The sequence below is a fragment of the Pyrus communis genome, chromosome 13, assembly GCF_963583255.1.
Source record: "Pyrus communis chromosome 13, drPyrComm1.1, whole genome shotgun sequence".
NCBI classification, from domain to species: domain Eukaryota; kingdom Viridiplantae; phylum Streptophyta; class Magnoliopsida; order Rosales; family Rosaceae; genus Pyrus; species Pyrus communis.
The window spans coordinates 312,180-328,891 of NC_084815.1; the positions used below are offsets into that span (position 1 = coordinate 312,180).

At 35.9% G+C, this 16,712-nt stretch overlaps 2 protein-coding genes across 2 annotated transcripts; both read left to right on the top strand.

Annotated features, from left to right (window-relative positions):
- Positions 1 to 232: 232 nt before the first annotated feature.
- LOC137713007 (THO complex subunit 1) lies at positions 233 to 9,491 on the top strand. Its single transcript, XM_068452235.1, has 22 exons — positions 233 to 381; positions 835 to 950; positions 1,043 to 1,126; positions 1,509 to 1,583; positions 2,460 to 2,553; positions 3,083 to 3,228; positions 3,347 to 3,418; positions 3,972 to 4,044; positions 4,153 to 4,218; positions 4,370 to 4,416; positions 4,647 to 4,718; positions 4,825 to 4,950; positions 5,052 to 5,117; positions 5,274 to 5,315; positions 5,998 to 6,114; positions 6,203 to 6,285; positions 7,322 to 7,388; positions 7,854 to 7,925; positions 8,064 to 8,114; positions 8,365 to 8,424; positions 8,510 to 8,659; positions 9,071 to 9,491. The coding sequence occupies exons 2-22, from the start codon at positions 948 to 950 to the stop codon at positions 9,314 to 9,316; spliced, it is 1,812 nt and encodes a 603-aa protein (XP_068308336.1). The 5' UTR covers positions 233 to 381; positions 835 to 947; the 3' UTR covers positions 9,317 to 9,491.
- Positions 9,492 to 10,637: 1,146 nt separating this feature from the next.
- LOC137713609 (protein EMBRYO SAC DEVELOPMENT ARREST 30-like) lies at positions 10,638 to 16,689 on the top strand. The gene is made up of 11 exons (XM_068452930.1): positions 10,638 to 10,907; positions 11,093 to 11,345; positions 11,444 to 11,528; positions 11,831 to 11,901; positions 11,980 to 12,068; positions 12,162 to 12,405; positions 12,757 to 12,869; positions 13,711 to 13,801; positions 14,279 to 14,407; positions 15,305 to 15,858; positions 15,946 to 16,689. Exons 2-11 carry the CDS (start codon positions 11,178 to 11,180, stop codon positions 16,388 to 16,390), a joined length of 1,989 nt encoding a protein of 662 aa, XP_068309031.1. The 5' UTR covers positions 10,638 to 10,907; positions 11,093 to 11,177; the 3' UTR covers positions 16,391 to 16,689.
- Positions 16,690 to 16,712: the final 23 nt, after the last annotated feature.

Consider the following 16,712-nt stretch of genomic DNA (forward strand, 5'->3'; position numbering starts at 1 on the left):
TATAAGAGGGAGAAATTAAACTAATCAACAAACTCGAATGTAAAAAGTAATTTTTTTTCTTTTTGGTAAAGGCCGCGAAGTGTCACCACATCCTGCAAAGTGGGATTAATCACCACTCGAGAGTCGAGACGAGTGGATCGGCTTGCCACTGCCACATGGCGCCCTCGAAAAATTTCCGTCAAAAATAAAAAACGACATGTAGCTTTCTTTTTGTTCAGGTGTTTTTACCCATATAATTTGGCGAAGCCCGTGACGGCAAAAAGAGCAGGGACTGGATTTTACAGTAGTAGACAACATCAACTTCTTCTTCCCCGGGTCGCCGCCGTACGTAAAGCACGACTCTCTCCTCATAACTCGCCCCGCCGCCGTGACCTCTGCCGGGTAAGAGATTTATTGCCTCTTCTATTTTTAATTCCGCTTCGTTCTCTAATTTAGGAATTTGCGTATTGAGGATTTAGGGATGTTGCCATTACAAACAGATGAATTCGAAATTTTCAACTGTAATCAATTTGTAATAGCTTCTAAAAAGTGAAAACAAAGTGAGATTAGTACTCACTGAAGATTCAAATGGACAACGAAACGATGGAGTTCTGTTTTTGAATAACTTCTTTCTCAGTGTAAAGTCTGTTGATTCGTTGATCTATAAAATTGGGGAAATCTCATATTAATAAAGGGCACTGTATAATTTTTAACCGAGGAAAATTGGCTTGGAATTTCATCCCTCCACATTTTCCATTCCTGGGTCTCTGCCTGTTCTACATTCTGCCATGCAGTTCCAAATGTCACTGCCGGTTTAATTTCTTTAGACGATACTTTTCATTTTTGCTGCTGCAGAATATTTTTGAAATCATTTTAATTGAGCTTTTGGGAAGGCTTTGTTTGACAGAGCGGAAAGCGGACTGTTTGTCATTGGCTTCAGTGTCAGCACTCTGGTTGAAGTCTTTAACATGGTTAGTCTTATTTTCATTACAGTTATAATTTTGATTGTTATTTGTCTTCTCTGTCAAGTATGGTTAAATTTTCTTTCTGTTTTTATTCTCAGGAAGTGTTCAGGACGGCCATATTGCAGCCCGGTCCACCTGAAAGGTTTGCCCTTCAGACAGTTCAACAAGTTATACAACCTCAGGTAACAACTATAGATCCTTCATGTTCAGGGTTCTTCTTATTTATATTTTTTGCTTCCCAAAGATTAAGTCTTGTGTAAATGCATGCTTAGCTATTTATGGCTTTGCTTCTCAAGGCTGAAATACGGTTGGGATTTCATTCTCTTTCTGTTTGCTACATTTGGATACACTTTTTTTTGCTACTTTTGTCTGATAAAGACTCCAATTTCTAATTTTCCAATGAGTCCTTTACTTGATTCTAGGCTTTATCCTTGGTGTTCAAGGGAGCATTGCTTTCTTCACATATATCCTGATTGTACATTAATCACATATTTAAATCTTTATTTTTTCTGGATTTTGTTGTTTGGTCAATAAGAATTGGGCCAATTGATTTCATCATGACAGAAACAAACAAAGTTAGTCCAAGATGAGAATCAATTGCTAGAAAATATCCTTCGGACATTGCTTCAGGAACTGGTGGTATGTATCTCTTTCTTGTACTTGTGAACAGAATATTTTGATTATTTGATTATACTTCTGAAGTATACTGCATTTCTAGTTTTTTTCTGCATATGTTAGCATGGTGGTCATCCACAGGAAATTAATGTTTGTAGCACGCTAAAAAAAGACCTTATGCTTATTTGACGTCACAGCAATGTATTAAAAGTGTGAGGCGTGGGCGAGGCGTCCAAGGGATAGCCCAGCCTAGGCGTGACCTAAATTTTTTAATATATACATTGAGCGTACACATATATTATATTAAAAAAAGAAGAAGATTATTAATCAATAATCACCCTCAGCACTCACATATATTATAAATACATATACACATATATATACATATATTATATTATATATATAAAATAGAGGATGAAAAGCACAATGAGCACACATATAACAATGCATGCAGACAACACACACATCCATTATATAAAAAAAATAAAAATCAGAAAAAAAGGCAGAGAGATGATAGTGCAAGGAAGAGGTATGAGGCAGTTAAATTCCTACCCAAAATTTGGGTTTGGGAGTAAAAAAAAAAAAAAAAAAAAAAAATTCCCCCTGATGAGCGCCTAGGCGGCTCCCAGGACGCCTTCTGCCCACTCCCTCAAAACAAATGCAGCAACCATCAAGCCCAGCCTCACAGGGCGCCTAGGCACGCCCTGAGGCGAGCCTTTTAAAACATTGCATCACAGTCATGTATTCTATCTAAATCTGAAGTAAAGTAGACCCTGTTATATACCTGATTCCCCATCAACCTGAACCCTCTTTACATATTTGACATCAATACAGAATTTTCTCTCTCTTATGCATTTGGTTTTATTTGTAATTTTATGTCGCGTAACTTGAGATTCTCAGTCTTCTGCAGTACAGTCTGGTGAGCAGATAATGCAGTATGGTCAACCAATTGATGCTGGAGAAACTGCCCAAGGACATATTCCACGTCTTCTTGGTCTGTACATGTTTCTGTTAAACTATTGCAAGCACTTAGTTGTACGTATCTAATGTTCTTGACTTGCTTTTTAGAAGAAGCTTATACACTTTCTAATATAAAAATTCCTACATGTTGTGTTGGTATTTCGATATGTTTCTTGTTGTGCACTCAGCCAGCATAAATCTTTAAACTCTGAGAATAATTTATACATTGATGTTTTTCTGATAAGAATTCGTATTGCTATTAATTTTTGTGGTTTATCTTTTGACATTTAAATCGCACCTAACTACTTTTTGACAAAATTCAGAATTGACTTTTGATTCTCAATTGTAGACCTGTATATCCTCTAATGTAAACAATAAGCTTTTTTAGGTCAGTTCTTTGCCTTACAAGGGCTACTCTATGGAAAATGGCTTGTAATATTGGTTTTAGTGAAGAAGAAAATTGACGAGTCTTATAGAATGCGTCTCTCTCTTGCTCTATCTCCACATATATACTATTCTCTCCCTCTGCCTTATACAGCTCCTTTTATCTTCTGATGCACCAGACGTTGTGTTGTATCTTTGTGAGAAAGAGCACGTCGAAGGCGGCATGATCTTTCAGCTGTTAGAAGACTTAACAGAAATGTCAACTATGAGAAATTGCAAAGACGTTTTCGGTTATATTGAGAGTAAACAAGATATATTAGGAAAGGTTTGTGCTTTTTATATGTCAATGGATTATTTTTCCGTGTTTTGTTTTTTTATTCTAAGTTTCCCATTTTCCTTCTCTTTTACATCCTGCTATACTTTATATGGTACTCCTCATGCAGCCTGAGCTTTTTGCTCGAGGAAAACTTGTGATGTTGAGAACATGCAATCAACTTCTTCGTCGTCTGTCAAAGGTGGTGTTACTAATCATAGTAGTCATCTTTGCTTTTACAGCCAACTTTCATTTTTGAAACTTTCCCCTATATTGTGATATTTGTTTGTTTTTCAAAAACCAAAAATTGGTATGCCATTCAGAAGTCACATTTAAAGCTGGTTTTATAATGTTTATAGAAAATAACAGGTGCTCAGGTTAATATGTGTTGTACTCCTAATTATGTAATGGTGGTTACATATTTGACATTATAGACTTGAGGATGGGGCATTGCATATTTGTGCTAGGGAGGTTCTTATGTGTTTCTCACATTGCTCCATTGTGTTCCTCACATTGCTTCACTGTGATAAACAAAATTTAAAATGTGGTATACAATCATTTTGATATTGTTTTTCTCTCTTTTGATTTATGAACTAATTTTTTGTTTTTTGAAATTAAGTGTTTTGGCTATTGTTGTACCACTTCAAGAAGTCCTTATTTGATGAAACTATATCCACTTTGATGATTAAATTTTACTTGAAAAACTTATTGTTATAGTCATGTTGCGTACTAATTTCTTTGAACCTGACTCATAGGCAAATGACGTGGTATTTTGTGGACGAATTCTAATGTTTTTGGCACACTTTTTCCCATTATCTGAGCGTTCAGGTACCTTTTTGTCCTCAATCCTTGTCTTCACTTGTAATTTAATTGCTCTCGACCCTGGTGTTCAGTTGGACTATATATTCATGTTGCTCTTATGGTTACTGTGTGCAGCTGTTAATATAAAAGGAGTTTTTAACACATCAAACGAGACAAAATATGAGAAAGACCCCCCTGATGGTACATCCTTGCTAATGACAGTTGCTTGGTTTCTCAATGTTGATGTCAACATATTATTACACGTATATCTGTATAATATATCTAATGTGTATAACTTTTTGGTGAGTATAGGTCTCTTGAGCATATATGTTATCTGTTTTATAATTTTCAGGAATTTCCATCGATTTCAACTTTTACAAAACCTTTTGGAGTTTACAGGTAAACTATGCAACTTTGAAGTAATACGGAGCTAAGCTTTTTAGTTATGGTTTCCTCTTCTCCATTTTGATTTGAGTTTTGAGCTTAGGGAGTGTCTATATATAATGCTAAAAGGTTATATAGTTTGAAATGTTGTTAAATATTCATACTTTGTTTCTGTAATTCTTCTTGTAAACTGATATCATTGATATCATTCATTATGCTAAAAACTTGTCTGGATGGATTTTCAGGAAAGCTTCTGTAACCCTCCTTCCTTAACTCTTGGTCCTACCAAGTGGAAGAAATTTACGTCTGGTTTAATGGTAATAACAGTCTTCTGACATCTTCGTTTTATTTATCTTTATGGTATGCCAGTTTCTCTTTATTTTATTATTCACTCAAATATTCTTTTCTTGAATGTCTTGTTAGGTTGTTTTGAATACCTTTGAAGCTCAACCATTAAGTGATGAAGAGGGAGATGCCAATAACTTGGAGGAGGAAGCAACAAATTTTAGCATAAAATATCTTACAAGCAGTAAACTGATGGGTTTGGAGGTTAGTAATGCTGGAGTGTTGACTTAGAGTTTAATTGTAGCAGACCATTATTTTGATTAGGAATCAAATCCTTGAATTTTGATGTTTTCTGGTGAGCACAGTTGAAGGATCCCAGTTTCCGACGTCACATTCTTGTGCAGTGCCTCATATTGTTCGATTATCTGAAGGTAGAGTTAAACAGGTCTTAATATTGATTTTGGGGAAATATCATTACACCTTCCTAATCTTTGGGCTTGTTATAATGGCCCTTTTCAACTTTCTAATTGATCTATTTTTCCCTATAGTACTCTAATATGGTAAAACTAACTCTTCTTTTCTTGTAGGCCCCGGGAAAAAGTGAAAAAGATTTACCTTCCGAAAGCATGGTCAGTGTTGTAGTTATATCTTGTTGACTTTTGTAACTTTCTTCCTTCTTCTTTTGCTTTCATTAGAAAAGAAGACAACTTTCCTCAGGTGGTGCTATCTTTAGAAAGAGAATTTACCTCGGCGGTGTTGGTTATAACAAAAGATGTTGACAAAAAATGGAATAAATTGAGATGCCTTAGATATGTTATGATTTTGTTATTGTTTATCTCCAAAGTTAGGAATTTGGAACAAGGGTGGATTAGAGTACTACATTCAGATCTCACCTGTAACTTTATATCAATGTTCTGTGCTTGTGTTCGCTTATGAGTGCAGCATTATCCCAGTCATTTGCATCAGTTTTGTTATTGTTTCTTCTCAAAAAAAAAAAAAAAAAAAAAAAAAATTGCTAATTTACTCTAAGTTTATTGTATTAAAAAGCAACTGATGGTCCCTGGGTAATTGAGTTGTACTTGGGACTATATCTTATCTTTATTAAGATGCGAATGGACACTGCTTACATTTTCTTTAAGCTTGAAAAATTAATGAATTTGTGTAGTATACCTTTCATTGTGAACTGGTAAAGAGGATTTACTTTCATTTGGACATGGTTATGGCAAAAGGTTTTGTATGATACTATAAAGTCAGCTTTAGAATATCTGTGCAATTTATGATGTCTGCTAAAGATTTCCTTGTTGATTTCAGAAAGAGGAAATAAAATCTTGTGAGGAGCGTGTCAAAAAGCTGCTTGAGATGACTCCGCCCAAAGGGAAGGAATTTCTTAATAAAATTGAGCATATATTGGAACGTGAAAGGAATTGGGTGAGTGTGTTATCTGGCTTCAGCCACGCTATTCTCAGAAAATGTTATTGTTGTTCTTGAGCATAATATGCATTTAATCTATTATTAGGTATGGTGGAAATGTGACGGTTGTCCCCCATTTGAGAAGCAGCCAATGGAGAAAAAGGTGATCCAAGAAGGAGCCAAAAAGCGGTATGCAATTCAGTGGCCTGCTTGTCTGGGTCCTGCTATTCCTTTTAATGTGTTTTTTAATAAGAAAAAATTGAACAATTTTATTTTTTCCTTATGTATAAGGTCTTAATAAGAATAACTGAAGCAGATAGAAGTAAATTCATCCTTTGTTTGCTAGCCCTGCTGGGCAATTCTACTTTAGTTATTCATGGCCTTGGGAATAGGTTTATCTTTTATGTATGTTTTATATCTCTTTATTCTAAACAGTGATGCATATTTTGACTCGTCGTTTTGATGTTTCGATTTTTTTTGTTTCTGAAGTTTTGCGTTACTGGTATAGACACGGGTGTATATTGTTTCAACTTTTGATGTGTAGTATTAAAGACATTTCCTTCAGATCTCAACTTTATCTCTGGAAATACTAAAGACATTGCTGTAGAAAACTTCCATGGGAATATTAACAACTTCAGAGATTCCAGTGATACTACCATTTTACATAACAGAGCAAGAACTTGGAAATTGGTCAAAATTGCGGTGACATCTCTGGAAATATTAAAGACATTCCACTGGTCCTCAATGATATTGTACGAAGGAATAAGATTTACACATTTTTTTGGCAGAACCCTGCTACCCAAATGCTGCCCTGATACGAGCTGATACTTCTGCACTCACTTTCACCAAGAAAAAAGGAAACAAAACTAGACTGTTTTTGAGATGAGGTCTTCTGACCAAGTGCTGATGTTTTGCCTTGTGGTGGAGATTGTTTCCTCTTACTTGAATGTACGAAATGATTTGGATTGAGAGAAAGACAACCCTACCTTCATAATGGTATATTTTAAAATAAGCTACGATCTACGCAGAAAAATAAACAAATTCACATGCTAGATGAACTCATGGATTTTTGCTGGCATATATACCCATGCCTACGAATTAAAATTTTTGAATTGTTCACCAACTTTTGTCAGCCTTCTGTTTGTTGCGACCTGTGAAGATATTTAATAAGTTTGCAGTGCTCATTATATTAACTTTTGGTTTTTTTTTGTCCTAAATTCAACAGTAGGCCGAGATGGAGAATGGGAAATAAAGAACTATCTCAGTTGTGGAAGTGGGCAGATCAGAATCCGGTATGCTAGATTGCTATTTATGACAAGATTGTTGAAATAAATCTGGCTTCAAACATGACAAACATTCACAAGGTTTTGAATATATGCAATTATTTTTTGCAACCTCCAATGTTTCACAAGCTTCACCGATTCTGTATTTAAATATTGAGACAAAGTTTGATTTATTTTCAAGAGTGGCGGTGATCATCACGAGGAAATGTACACCCCCACACTCACACAGTATATATAAATAATTATATTATCAGCTGTTAACAAAAAAAGTTAATAGCATCTTGCTGATTCTTCATGGTTCATACCTACTGTCCTTTCTGAATTAGTACTTTTATACTCATAGAATATCAGTTCAGTTCTTACTATAAAGAAGACAAAGATTACAAATCAAGTTGTTGAGGAAGAAACATGTAAATATGTAGCAATATGTTCCTTTCAGTATTGTTGTTTGATAGTTCTTTTTTACTTCTCCAGATTGCTTTAACTGATCCTCAACGTGTTCGAACACCTTCCATCACTGAGTACTGGAAGCCCTTGGTTGAAGATGTAAGTACTATTTACTTCTCAATGCCCAAAGTAGCATGTTGTGTGTGTGTACTCGCGCTCACTCTTGTCCCTTCTCATGCTATGGATTTTTTATTTTCTCATTAACTGTTTAGTAAGATGAATTTCTTTGAGTTACAGATGGATCCAGCAGCTGGAATAGAACCTGAGTATCACCACAAAAATAGCCGAGTGAGTTTTCTTCCAGAATTTTGGGTCAATATCAGAAGACAATCATATAGATAAAAGCTGGGTTGCATTTTGACTAGGGTTCATTGGTAATATAGAGTGCTATTTTATTTAATAGCTGTTCAACTGTTTCACAATGTGATTCAATGTGCATTACCTCTTGCTGTTGAATATTAGAATTGTTGAAACTCAAACTAGTGTTCCACTTAAAATTTGATTTTGTTTTATCCAATAGTAAAATTTCAACATGCAGGTTTATTGCTGGAAAGGTCTTCGATTTTCAGCTAGACAAGACTTGGAAGGATTTTCTCGAGTATGAATATAACTATGTTTGCATAGTTAATGTATTATTTCATTTTTCACTGAGCTTTACACCACTTGTGTGGATGTCATTGCAGTTTACTGAACATGGTATTGAAGGAGTTGTACCGCTGGAACTTTTGACTCCTGAGGAGCGGTCTAAATACCAAGCTAAACCAAATGACAGGTCTAAACGTGCTAAAAAGGAGGAATCAAAAGGTGCTGCACATCGATTAGAAGAAAATCAGGTATATAATTGGCAGTGTGTTGAATTTGTAGCGTTTTATTGTAGACATCTTTGATTCCTGTAGAAAGTTGAATATGCAAATGAGGAAATAATATGAATAATGTGTATGTGTTTGTTTGTGCGTGTATATTGCCGATGAGATTTAGAAACAAACATCTTTATTATTTAGACATAACGTTACATGGCTGCATAACACCTGATCTGTGCTATGCATCTTCAGCCTAAAGATTGAAAAAATGAGATGAAAAATGTTATAAACTTTTGTCCCTGTATTGTTGTATATTTTGTGTTCCCTTTTGTCTTGGGGTAGGTTGTTTTCAAATTTGAGATCAAGTAAATGCATGTGTACGTATATGGAAGTATCAGCATTAATTGTACCCCAAGAATTTTGACAATATTTTTTTCCCTGAAGAATGCTACACCTGCAAGTGAATTAGATGGTGAAGCCTCAGGGACGCCAATGGACGCTGATACCATTGCTGCAGCTGGCAACATGTCCCAAGGTGGAAGTCCAATCCCCGATGAACATCAGAAGCAAAGCTCCGATGCGGATGTGGGTCAAGAGGGAGGTCAGTTGGAAGCAGATGCTGAGGTCGAGGTTGGGGCAGGGATGCTTGATGGTGAGGATGCGGAGGCTGATTTGGATCCAGTTGGTTAGCCCGTTCAAAGTTGGGAGTTTGCATATGTAAGAATGAATATTTGATTGAAAGTAGATGATGTGTTTGGAAATCGTAGATTAGCAACAAAAATTCCGACTAATTTTTGTTATGAGATTGTATGATCGCCGGCCAATGAACCACTCGAAGTTCCGTTTCTTCCGTTAAAAAGGGATTCATGAAAAAAATGGAATATAAAGACGTGTTCCAAGAACAAAAAAGACGCGGCGGAGGGCATCATTGATACGTTGCTTGCGAGTCCTTTGGGCGGTCACAGTCAGCCATGGGAAAAGCAAGCAAATGAAGGCAAATTAAATGCCATTCGGGTTGTTTGATCTTCAAGCTACTTCCTACCGGGTTACATACCACACAAGGATGCATTTCTGCCACAAATTTGTCTTAAACCCCCCGTGACCTTGGTTCATTAATGATCCTTCCATTTTCGGCGCCCTCTCATGTTTTTCTGTTTGTGTGGTTACGGTTACGTCATGTTAACATTTTATATTATTATTTATTTTTGTCTTATTATCTCTATAAAAAAATAATATAAAATGTTGATGGAGTTTAACTGTGATCATACAAAACAGGAGGGCACCGGAAGTGGGAGGGCAGACAATCCTTATCCGGAATCAAGTCCCCACTCCCTAGTACGAGAAAAGCTTCTTCAAGTCTGGAGAAATAACTTTGAAATGAAACTTGCTTTTTATTTTTTCGAGTACTAATAACAATTCCATTCGCATCTCTTACTAAAGAATGCTATCCGCTAGTAATTTGAAGAAAAAGGAAGAGAGAGAATGCAAATGTGTCTTTTAAGGAAAAAAATTAATATTTTTAACAAGCTTTAATACAATGGTATCATTTACACATCATTAGACTCGACCGTACAACTTATTAGCTAAGAGAAATATCAACAAACAGTATTATTTTGTAACATAGTTGGTAACAAGTTTAAGAAGAAAGAAACAATATTAAAGTGTCAAAGATTCGTAACTCAGCTGATTAAGAATATTTTTATGAGAATTTTAACGAAAAGCATATGGTATTATTCATTTTAACGAAAAATCATATTTTTATACTAAAAAATCAATCATGGTACTATTTATTTTATCCTTTATTTTGTTAATTTCTTTAAAATTTAAAATTTTCAAACTCTTTTAATTAATTTTTTCTATTTTTATACCCGACTTTTGAATTAGTTTTTTTCACTCGTATTTATTAATTGTGCAGTAAAAGTAAGACAAACAAAACTCGAGATCTTGAACATAAAAAAAAGGTTCGATCGAAAAAATTAAAACAAGGAGTACGAATCCGGGTGAGAAGAAACACACACTCCGACACCCACGACAAAACACAAATTTCCTTCCTTTCTTCCAAATTTCCAATTCCATTTTACATTTTACATTTTACAAATTTACCGCACAAAATCTAAAACCCTTTTCCCTTTCGGATTTTCTTTCATCCAAAGCTTCACTCCACACCACCAGATTCGTTGATACCCCCCCGTCTGCTCTCCGTTTGTTTCCCGAGAAAGTTTTTCCATGTTCAATTTTATATTGTTCAGATTTGGATTAACTAATGGCCCCTGCTTCCGAGGTTCGTTGACTTAACTTACGATTTTTTCAATCTTTGATCTTTGATTATCTGGTGGTACAATAGTTCAGATCATTTGATTCGAAATTTGACATCTTTTTTTTTTATTATTGATTCATTGTTTTAGCTCAAATGGGTTGTCTTTGTTTTCTTGGTTAATTGAATTATGATTGTTGATTTTTGAGTAGGAAAATCATGGAGTTGAAATTGGATTTGGAATGTGATGTTTGATTGGGGAAAGTGGAATTCTTGTTGTGTGCTTGATGAGCCAAGATGCTGTTCAAATCTAAGATAAAATGGGTTGCTCTCTTTGTCCTCATTTTATCTTTTGCATCATTGCTTCGGCACATCTCTATAGCAAGATTTTCGACTGTCGATTTAGTCCAGTATAGCGCATTGACCGCATTCCATAACGATTTCGATTCTATCTCTGGGAGGCAGGTGGGATTTTGATTCATTTCTCTGTCCATTATACATGTATTTCGAGTGTATGTTCTTGGTTGTCTTGATGGCTTCTTTTGTTTTTTACAATCATGCAGAGTGTTCCTAATAGGAAGCTATGGGGGCCTGTGAAGACCCTACAGTCTTTTCAGCCTTATGCCAACCCCCGAGGCAACTATCCTGGTGATGATCTTGCCCTTTTTCTTGCATTTGTGAATTTTCTTAGTTTGTTCGTTTCTGGGTTTATCATATTCTTGCATGATATAGTTTATGAATTTGACAATTTGAACCCATTGGTGAATCCGTTCCCTCGCATGCATGACCAAACACATTTTGTAGTCTCGAAGCTAATGGTAACTGTTATCTTTGTTATACTGAATTTGAATTGAGTTCCCTCATTCTATGTTCTTTTTTGTCACTGGAGTATTTGATAACCTTGAACCATTCATATTTTAGTTGATTGAATACTTTTATCTTTTTTACAGTTCCAAATGAACAGAGCAATGGCTTCATTTATGCGAAAATATTTGGTGGATTTGGAAAGATAAGATCTACGGTACGATTTGTCAAATATGTGAAAGTGATTCCGTGATAATTTGTATGTGGTGTTCATAAATCTTTGTTAATTTTCTAGATCTGTGATCTGGTCACCATATCCAGGCTTCTAAATGCTACTCTTGTCATTCCAGACATTCAAGAAAGTACTCGCTCAAAAGGCATCAGGTTCTTTTCTAGTTTGCTACTTCTTTTATGCCAGTTTGCTGCGATCATATGATTCATTGCTTCTTATCTCTTTTGTTTTTATGACTTTGCCAGCTCTCGTTTCAAGAGTTTTACATATCTCTACGATGAGGTGCACTTTATAGCATCTCTAAAAAATGACATAGTCATTGTGAAGAGTCTGCCAGATAATCTGAAGGCAGCAAGGAAAAGAAATGAATTCCCTTCTTTTAGACCCAAGAATTCAGCTTCTCCAAATTTTTATATCAAAGAAGTCCTACCAAAGTTCAAGAAAACCAAAGTTATCGGCTTCATCATTGCTGATGGTGGATGTCTGCAGGTAGCTGATTTTCTACTAGTTTAACAGTATAGCCTATTTCAAAATGTCATCTGCTTGAAAAAATATGCATATTCTGTTAACATTTATAACCACATATTGTCGTACTCGTTTTTGCGCTAGAACCGTCACCTATGAACCATTGTTTATGAAAATAAATAAATGTTATCTAAGAACCACTCAAACATTCATTCTCTGTCGCTTTCCTATTGGTTCATAGGGATCATTCATTCATATATGATTATGTCAGTAGTGAGTCTGTTTTGTTTCTTTTCACTTAGTGATTTTTGTGTTCCAAGCATGCATGCTTGACAATTAAGTTTAAGTGTTGATGCAATATAATCCTATTTTCAGTCAATCCTTCCACCAAACATGGCCGAGTTTCAAAGACTTAGATGCAGGGTTGCCTTCCATGCACTTCAATTCAGGCCAGAAATTCAAATGCTTGGACACAAGATGGTGGAGAGGTATGAATCTAGCAACGCACCTTTTTTCCTGAAGATTTGAATCAATAGAGCGATATTGGTGTTTAGAGAACTTGATTAGTACAGACTGCTCTTAGACCATCTGATGCAAGATGTTTTTAATTAAATAGATTTTATTTGAAGGTTACGGTTGAGTTGGAAAGATTAGGCAATAGATAGAGTTAACCAGAAGGATGGAGTCAACAGGAGGGGTCGAGTTATGGAGTATGGAAATTTTATCTTTGAAAGTCTTAGGTCTGGCTTTCTACAAATTGGATAGAAGTTTGTATAAGGAAAATGGAAACTATAAGCCTAATGTATATGCCTAGGTTTTCCAAGCAGTCAAAGTGAACACATCCTCTTAAAGAGCTTCAAAGGCCATGTGAAGTTTCCTATAATATCCGCTAGTGTGGTCATATTCTTCTGGGAAGGGGTGAGGTTTTGGTTTTTGCTTAGGGATTCTATCTCATCAGAGTTTAGGGATTATTACTTTCGTATATATTACTAGATTAGAAGGCAGTTATGTGATTATTTTGTATCACAGCTTTTATTTATGTAGCTTCTGTAGATGATGGATCTTTATTGGTTTCCTTATCTTGTTTTTTTGAGAAGAAATGATAACACTTTATCAAAACAAAAACAAGAATTAAAAAATAGTGCATAAGAAATCCACCATGTAGCAAAGCTAGCTAAGACCTCTCAAATAGATCTGATTACAAGTAACATAACCTCAACCAAAATCATTTTACCTGGCTTCTGGTGGACCCTGTTCACTTCTTCTAATAATTTACTTCTAATAACTATTTTCCTTCAGTTGATCAATGTGGCTTTTATACTCCAATAGGTTACGTGCATGGGGTCAACCTTTCCTAGCGTATCATCCTGGTTTAGTGAGAGAAACCTTGGCATATCATGGCTGTGCTGAACTTTTTCAGGTAAGATGTTTAAGCCGGTTTTATCTTTGGTAGTTGTGAAAATATAAATTGTTGATCTACATGCTTATAGTTTGTGATAGTATTAGAGTAATAGAACCTAATTTTGAACCACCTCCAATTACGAAATTCCAATATTAAGTTGAGTTCCACATGTTGGTCCTTAGTGATGGAAAGAGGTTCACATGTGACGGGTGTTACAACTTAACATAATTCTGTCCAACACATACACACAGCTTAAACTTTCGGTTTACAATATTTTTCATATCTATAGCTGTTAAGTCTAAGTTAGTGTTAAAACGATTGTTCTCCTTTGTTCCTTGGTTAAATCTGAGTCTGATAAAAATTCAGTTTTGGAGTTCTCTTCCTCCTCTTGAGTACAGGTGGTTTCTACCTTAAACAACTGCAAAATATTAACAGTGTGTCCATTCACTTTCATGGTTATCAAAGTTATCTTGTTAACTTGCTACTTTTCTGTAGGATGTTCACACTGAACTCATACAATATCGAAGGAAACAAATGATTAAAAAGGGCATTGTTCATGAGGAACTAAGCATAGATTCACACTCGCGTAGAGAAAATGGTTCATGCCCGCTGATGCCTGAAGAGGTAAGCTCAGTACTAATTTCAGATCCAGCTTATGTATTTGTAAATTGTCAGTACTGTTGTGTGGCTTCTAGTCCACTCTGATGCTTCTTTCTCGTGGTCCATTTTTTACCGTTTTTGAAAATTTCACTTTTCAGTGCCATAAGAATGTCTAGAAGATTAGTAGTGAATTTAAGTGCTGGTTGTGAAATTAAGTTTCCTTGGCACTCACTCAACGCTGAATTGATTTGAGCAGTTCAGAAAAAGCAGAACCTCAAGCATACTTCTTTCAATTTCACTTTTAAATATTAAATATTTACATTACAATGGGAGTGGAATTTGTGTTTCCAAAAATTTAAGCTCAAGTGATAGGTTTAAGAAACAAGGATGCAGACCAAAAAAAAACAGTAGAGGATGGAATGACACTGAGAATTTAATTAATCCAACACCATCTAATTCATTAAAACAACTTTCGTATTTTAATTACTTCGAAATTTTTTATTTCAAAATAGACAAAGAATAAGTAAGGACTGATCCTTTGTAAAGGTATCCACTCAAAATAAGGATATGTGTCACTGTGATTTCTACATTACCTCGTTGATTGGCCTTGACCAAAAGCATAAGATAAGGGAGGGGAGGGAGTAGAAAGAAAGACCCTGGGCTTGAAAACCTTGTATATTATCTCAAGCTTGAGTCCTTATTCCGGGGCTTGACTCAAGCATGTTAATACGTTTGTGAACAAGCTTGTTACTAAGAACCATGGTATAAATTTGATCTTCTACTTATTGCGTCATTTTACAATGTAAAATTTCAGTTTTGGTGGTGCATTGATGTATGGGGTCATCGATGCTAATTAATAAATCAATCTATCTACATTTTCGTGGTTCATTAGCTCATTTATTCTTCTTGAGACTTTCACAGGTTGGAATTCTTCTTCGTTCAATGGGGTATCCTCCTAAAACAATTATATACCTGGCTGGTTCAGAAACATTTGGGGGTCAACGTGTTCTGGTCCCTTTGCGTGCTATGTTTCCCAACTTAGTGGATCGCACTTCCTTGTGCAGCAATAAAGAATTGTCTGATATACTTGGACCTGAAACACCTCTTCCGCAAAATCCATTTCAACCACCTCCAGCAAAAAGCGAGGAACAACTTAAAGAAGAATGGAAGAAGGCCGGTCCTAGGCCTCGGCCTCTTCCTCCACCTCCCGGTAGACCTATCTATCAACATGAAAAAGAAGGCTGGTATGGTTGGATTACTGAGACTGACATCGAACCAGAACTTTCTGCTTTGGATCTGAGAATGCAAGCACATAGACTAATTTGGGATGCTCTTGATTATATTGTCTCTGTGGAAGCAGACACATTCTTTCCTGGTTTTAACAATGATGGCAGTGGATGGCCAGATTTTTCAAGCTTGGTCATGGGACACCGTTTGTATGAGGTTGCTTCTTCTAGAACATACCGACCAGACAGGCAAGAGAAAAACAAAAAGAATCTAATTCGACTTTTTATATATGATTGGTGATCTTGTTTAACTTTGTGTGTCCTCTTTTCGAACAGGAAAGTTGTAGCACAACTGTTCAACATGACGAGGGACAATGTCTACCATCCCAAGCATAATTGGACACTCTCAGTGCAGGAACATCTTAAGAAAAGCTTAAGTGAGGAAGGCCTAATAGGGCAATCCGTTGTGTCGAAGCCAGCCTTGTTCATTTCACACCCACTCCCCGAATGCTCTTGTAGAATGTCTTCTGCCGATGCTCCAGTTCATGTAAAAGGTCATGATGGCCGAACTGTATATGGAGGCGAAGAAGAGTGCCCGAAGTGGATGAAGCATGGTCAAGAAGTTCCTTTGGATTCAGCTGGGGAAGATGGTAAAGTGGAGGACAATGAATTTTCAGAGTACGGAAGTACCCTGGACGAACAACCAGAATCAAATGACAGTGACAGAACTAATGCTACTCTCTACTCTGATCAGGATGAGGAAATGGACCCGAATGACTAAAGTTGGATCTACATACGATCCAGTTCCTATCTTTGTACTATAACGCGGCATTCAGTTTCCATCGTTTTCTACTAAAATGGAAAGTTTTTGAGGTAGAGATGACATTAACTTCACACAAGACGAGGATCGAGGACAAATCGATGCGCACGCTTGGAGTAAGCCAATCAGAGTTTGTACACCGTTTTACTGATATGTAAGGTTTCTATTCATAGAGAAAGTATTACTTGTTAGATAAGCCACATGTAATTTTCTTGTAGAGAACAAATGACGAGTACACGAAATGATTCATTGCGGTCTCTCAGATAAGTTTTTGTGGATACAT

Coding starts and splice junctions, on each gene's coding strand:
- LOC137713007 (XM_068452235.1), top strand. Junction 5,316..5,997: donor ATTTACCTTCCGAAAGCATG/GTCAGTGTTGTA, acceptor TGTTGATTTCAG/AAAGAGGAAATAAAATCTTG. Junction 8,425..8,509: donor ACTTGGAAGGATTTTCTCGA/GTATGAATATAA, acceptor ATGTCATTGCAG/TTTACTGAACATGGTATTGA.
- LOC137713609 (XM_068452930.1), top strand. CDS start 11,178: ATGCTGTTCAAATCTAAGATAAAATGGGTTGCTCTCTTTGTCCTCATT. Junction 12,069..12,161: donor ACTCGCTCAAAAGGCATCAG/GTTCTTTTCTAG, acceptor TGACTTTGCCAG/CTCTCGTTTCAAGAGTTTTA. Junction 13,802..14,278: donor GCTGTGCTGAACTTTTTCAG/GTAAGATGTTTA, acceptor ACTTTTCTGTAG/GATGTTCACACTGAACTCAT.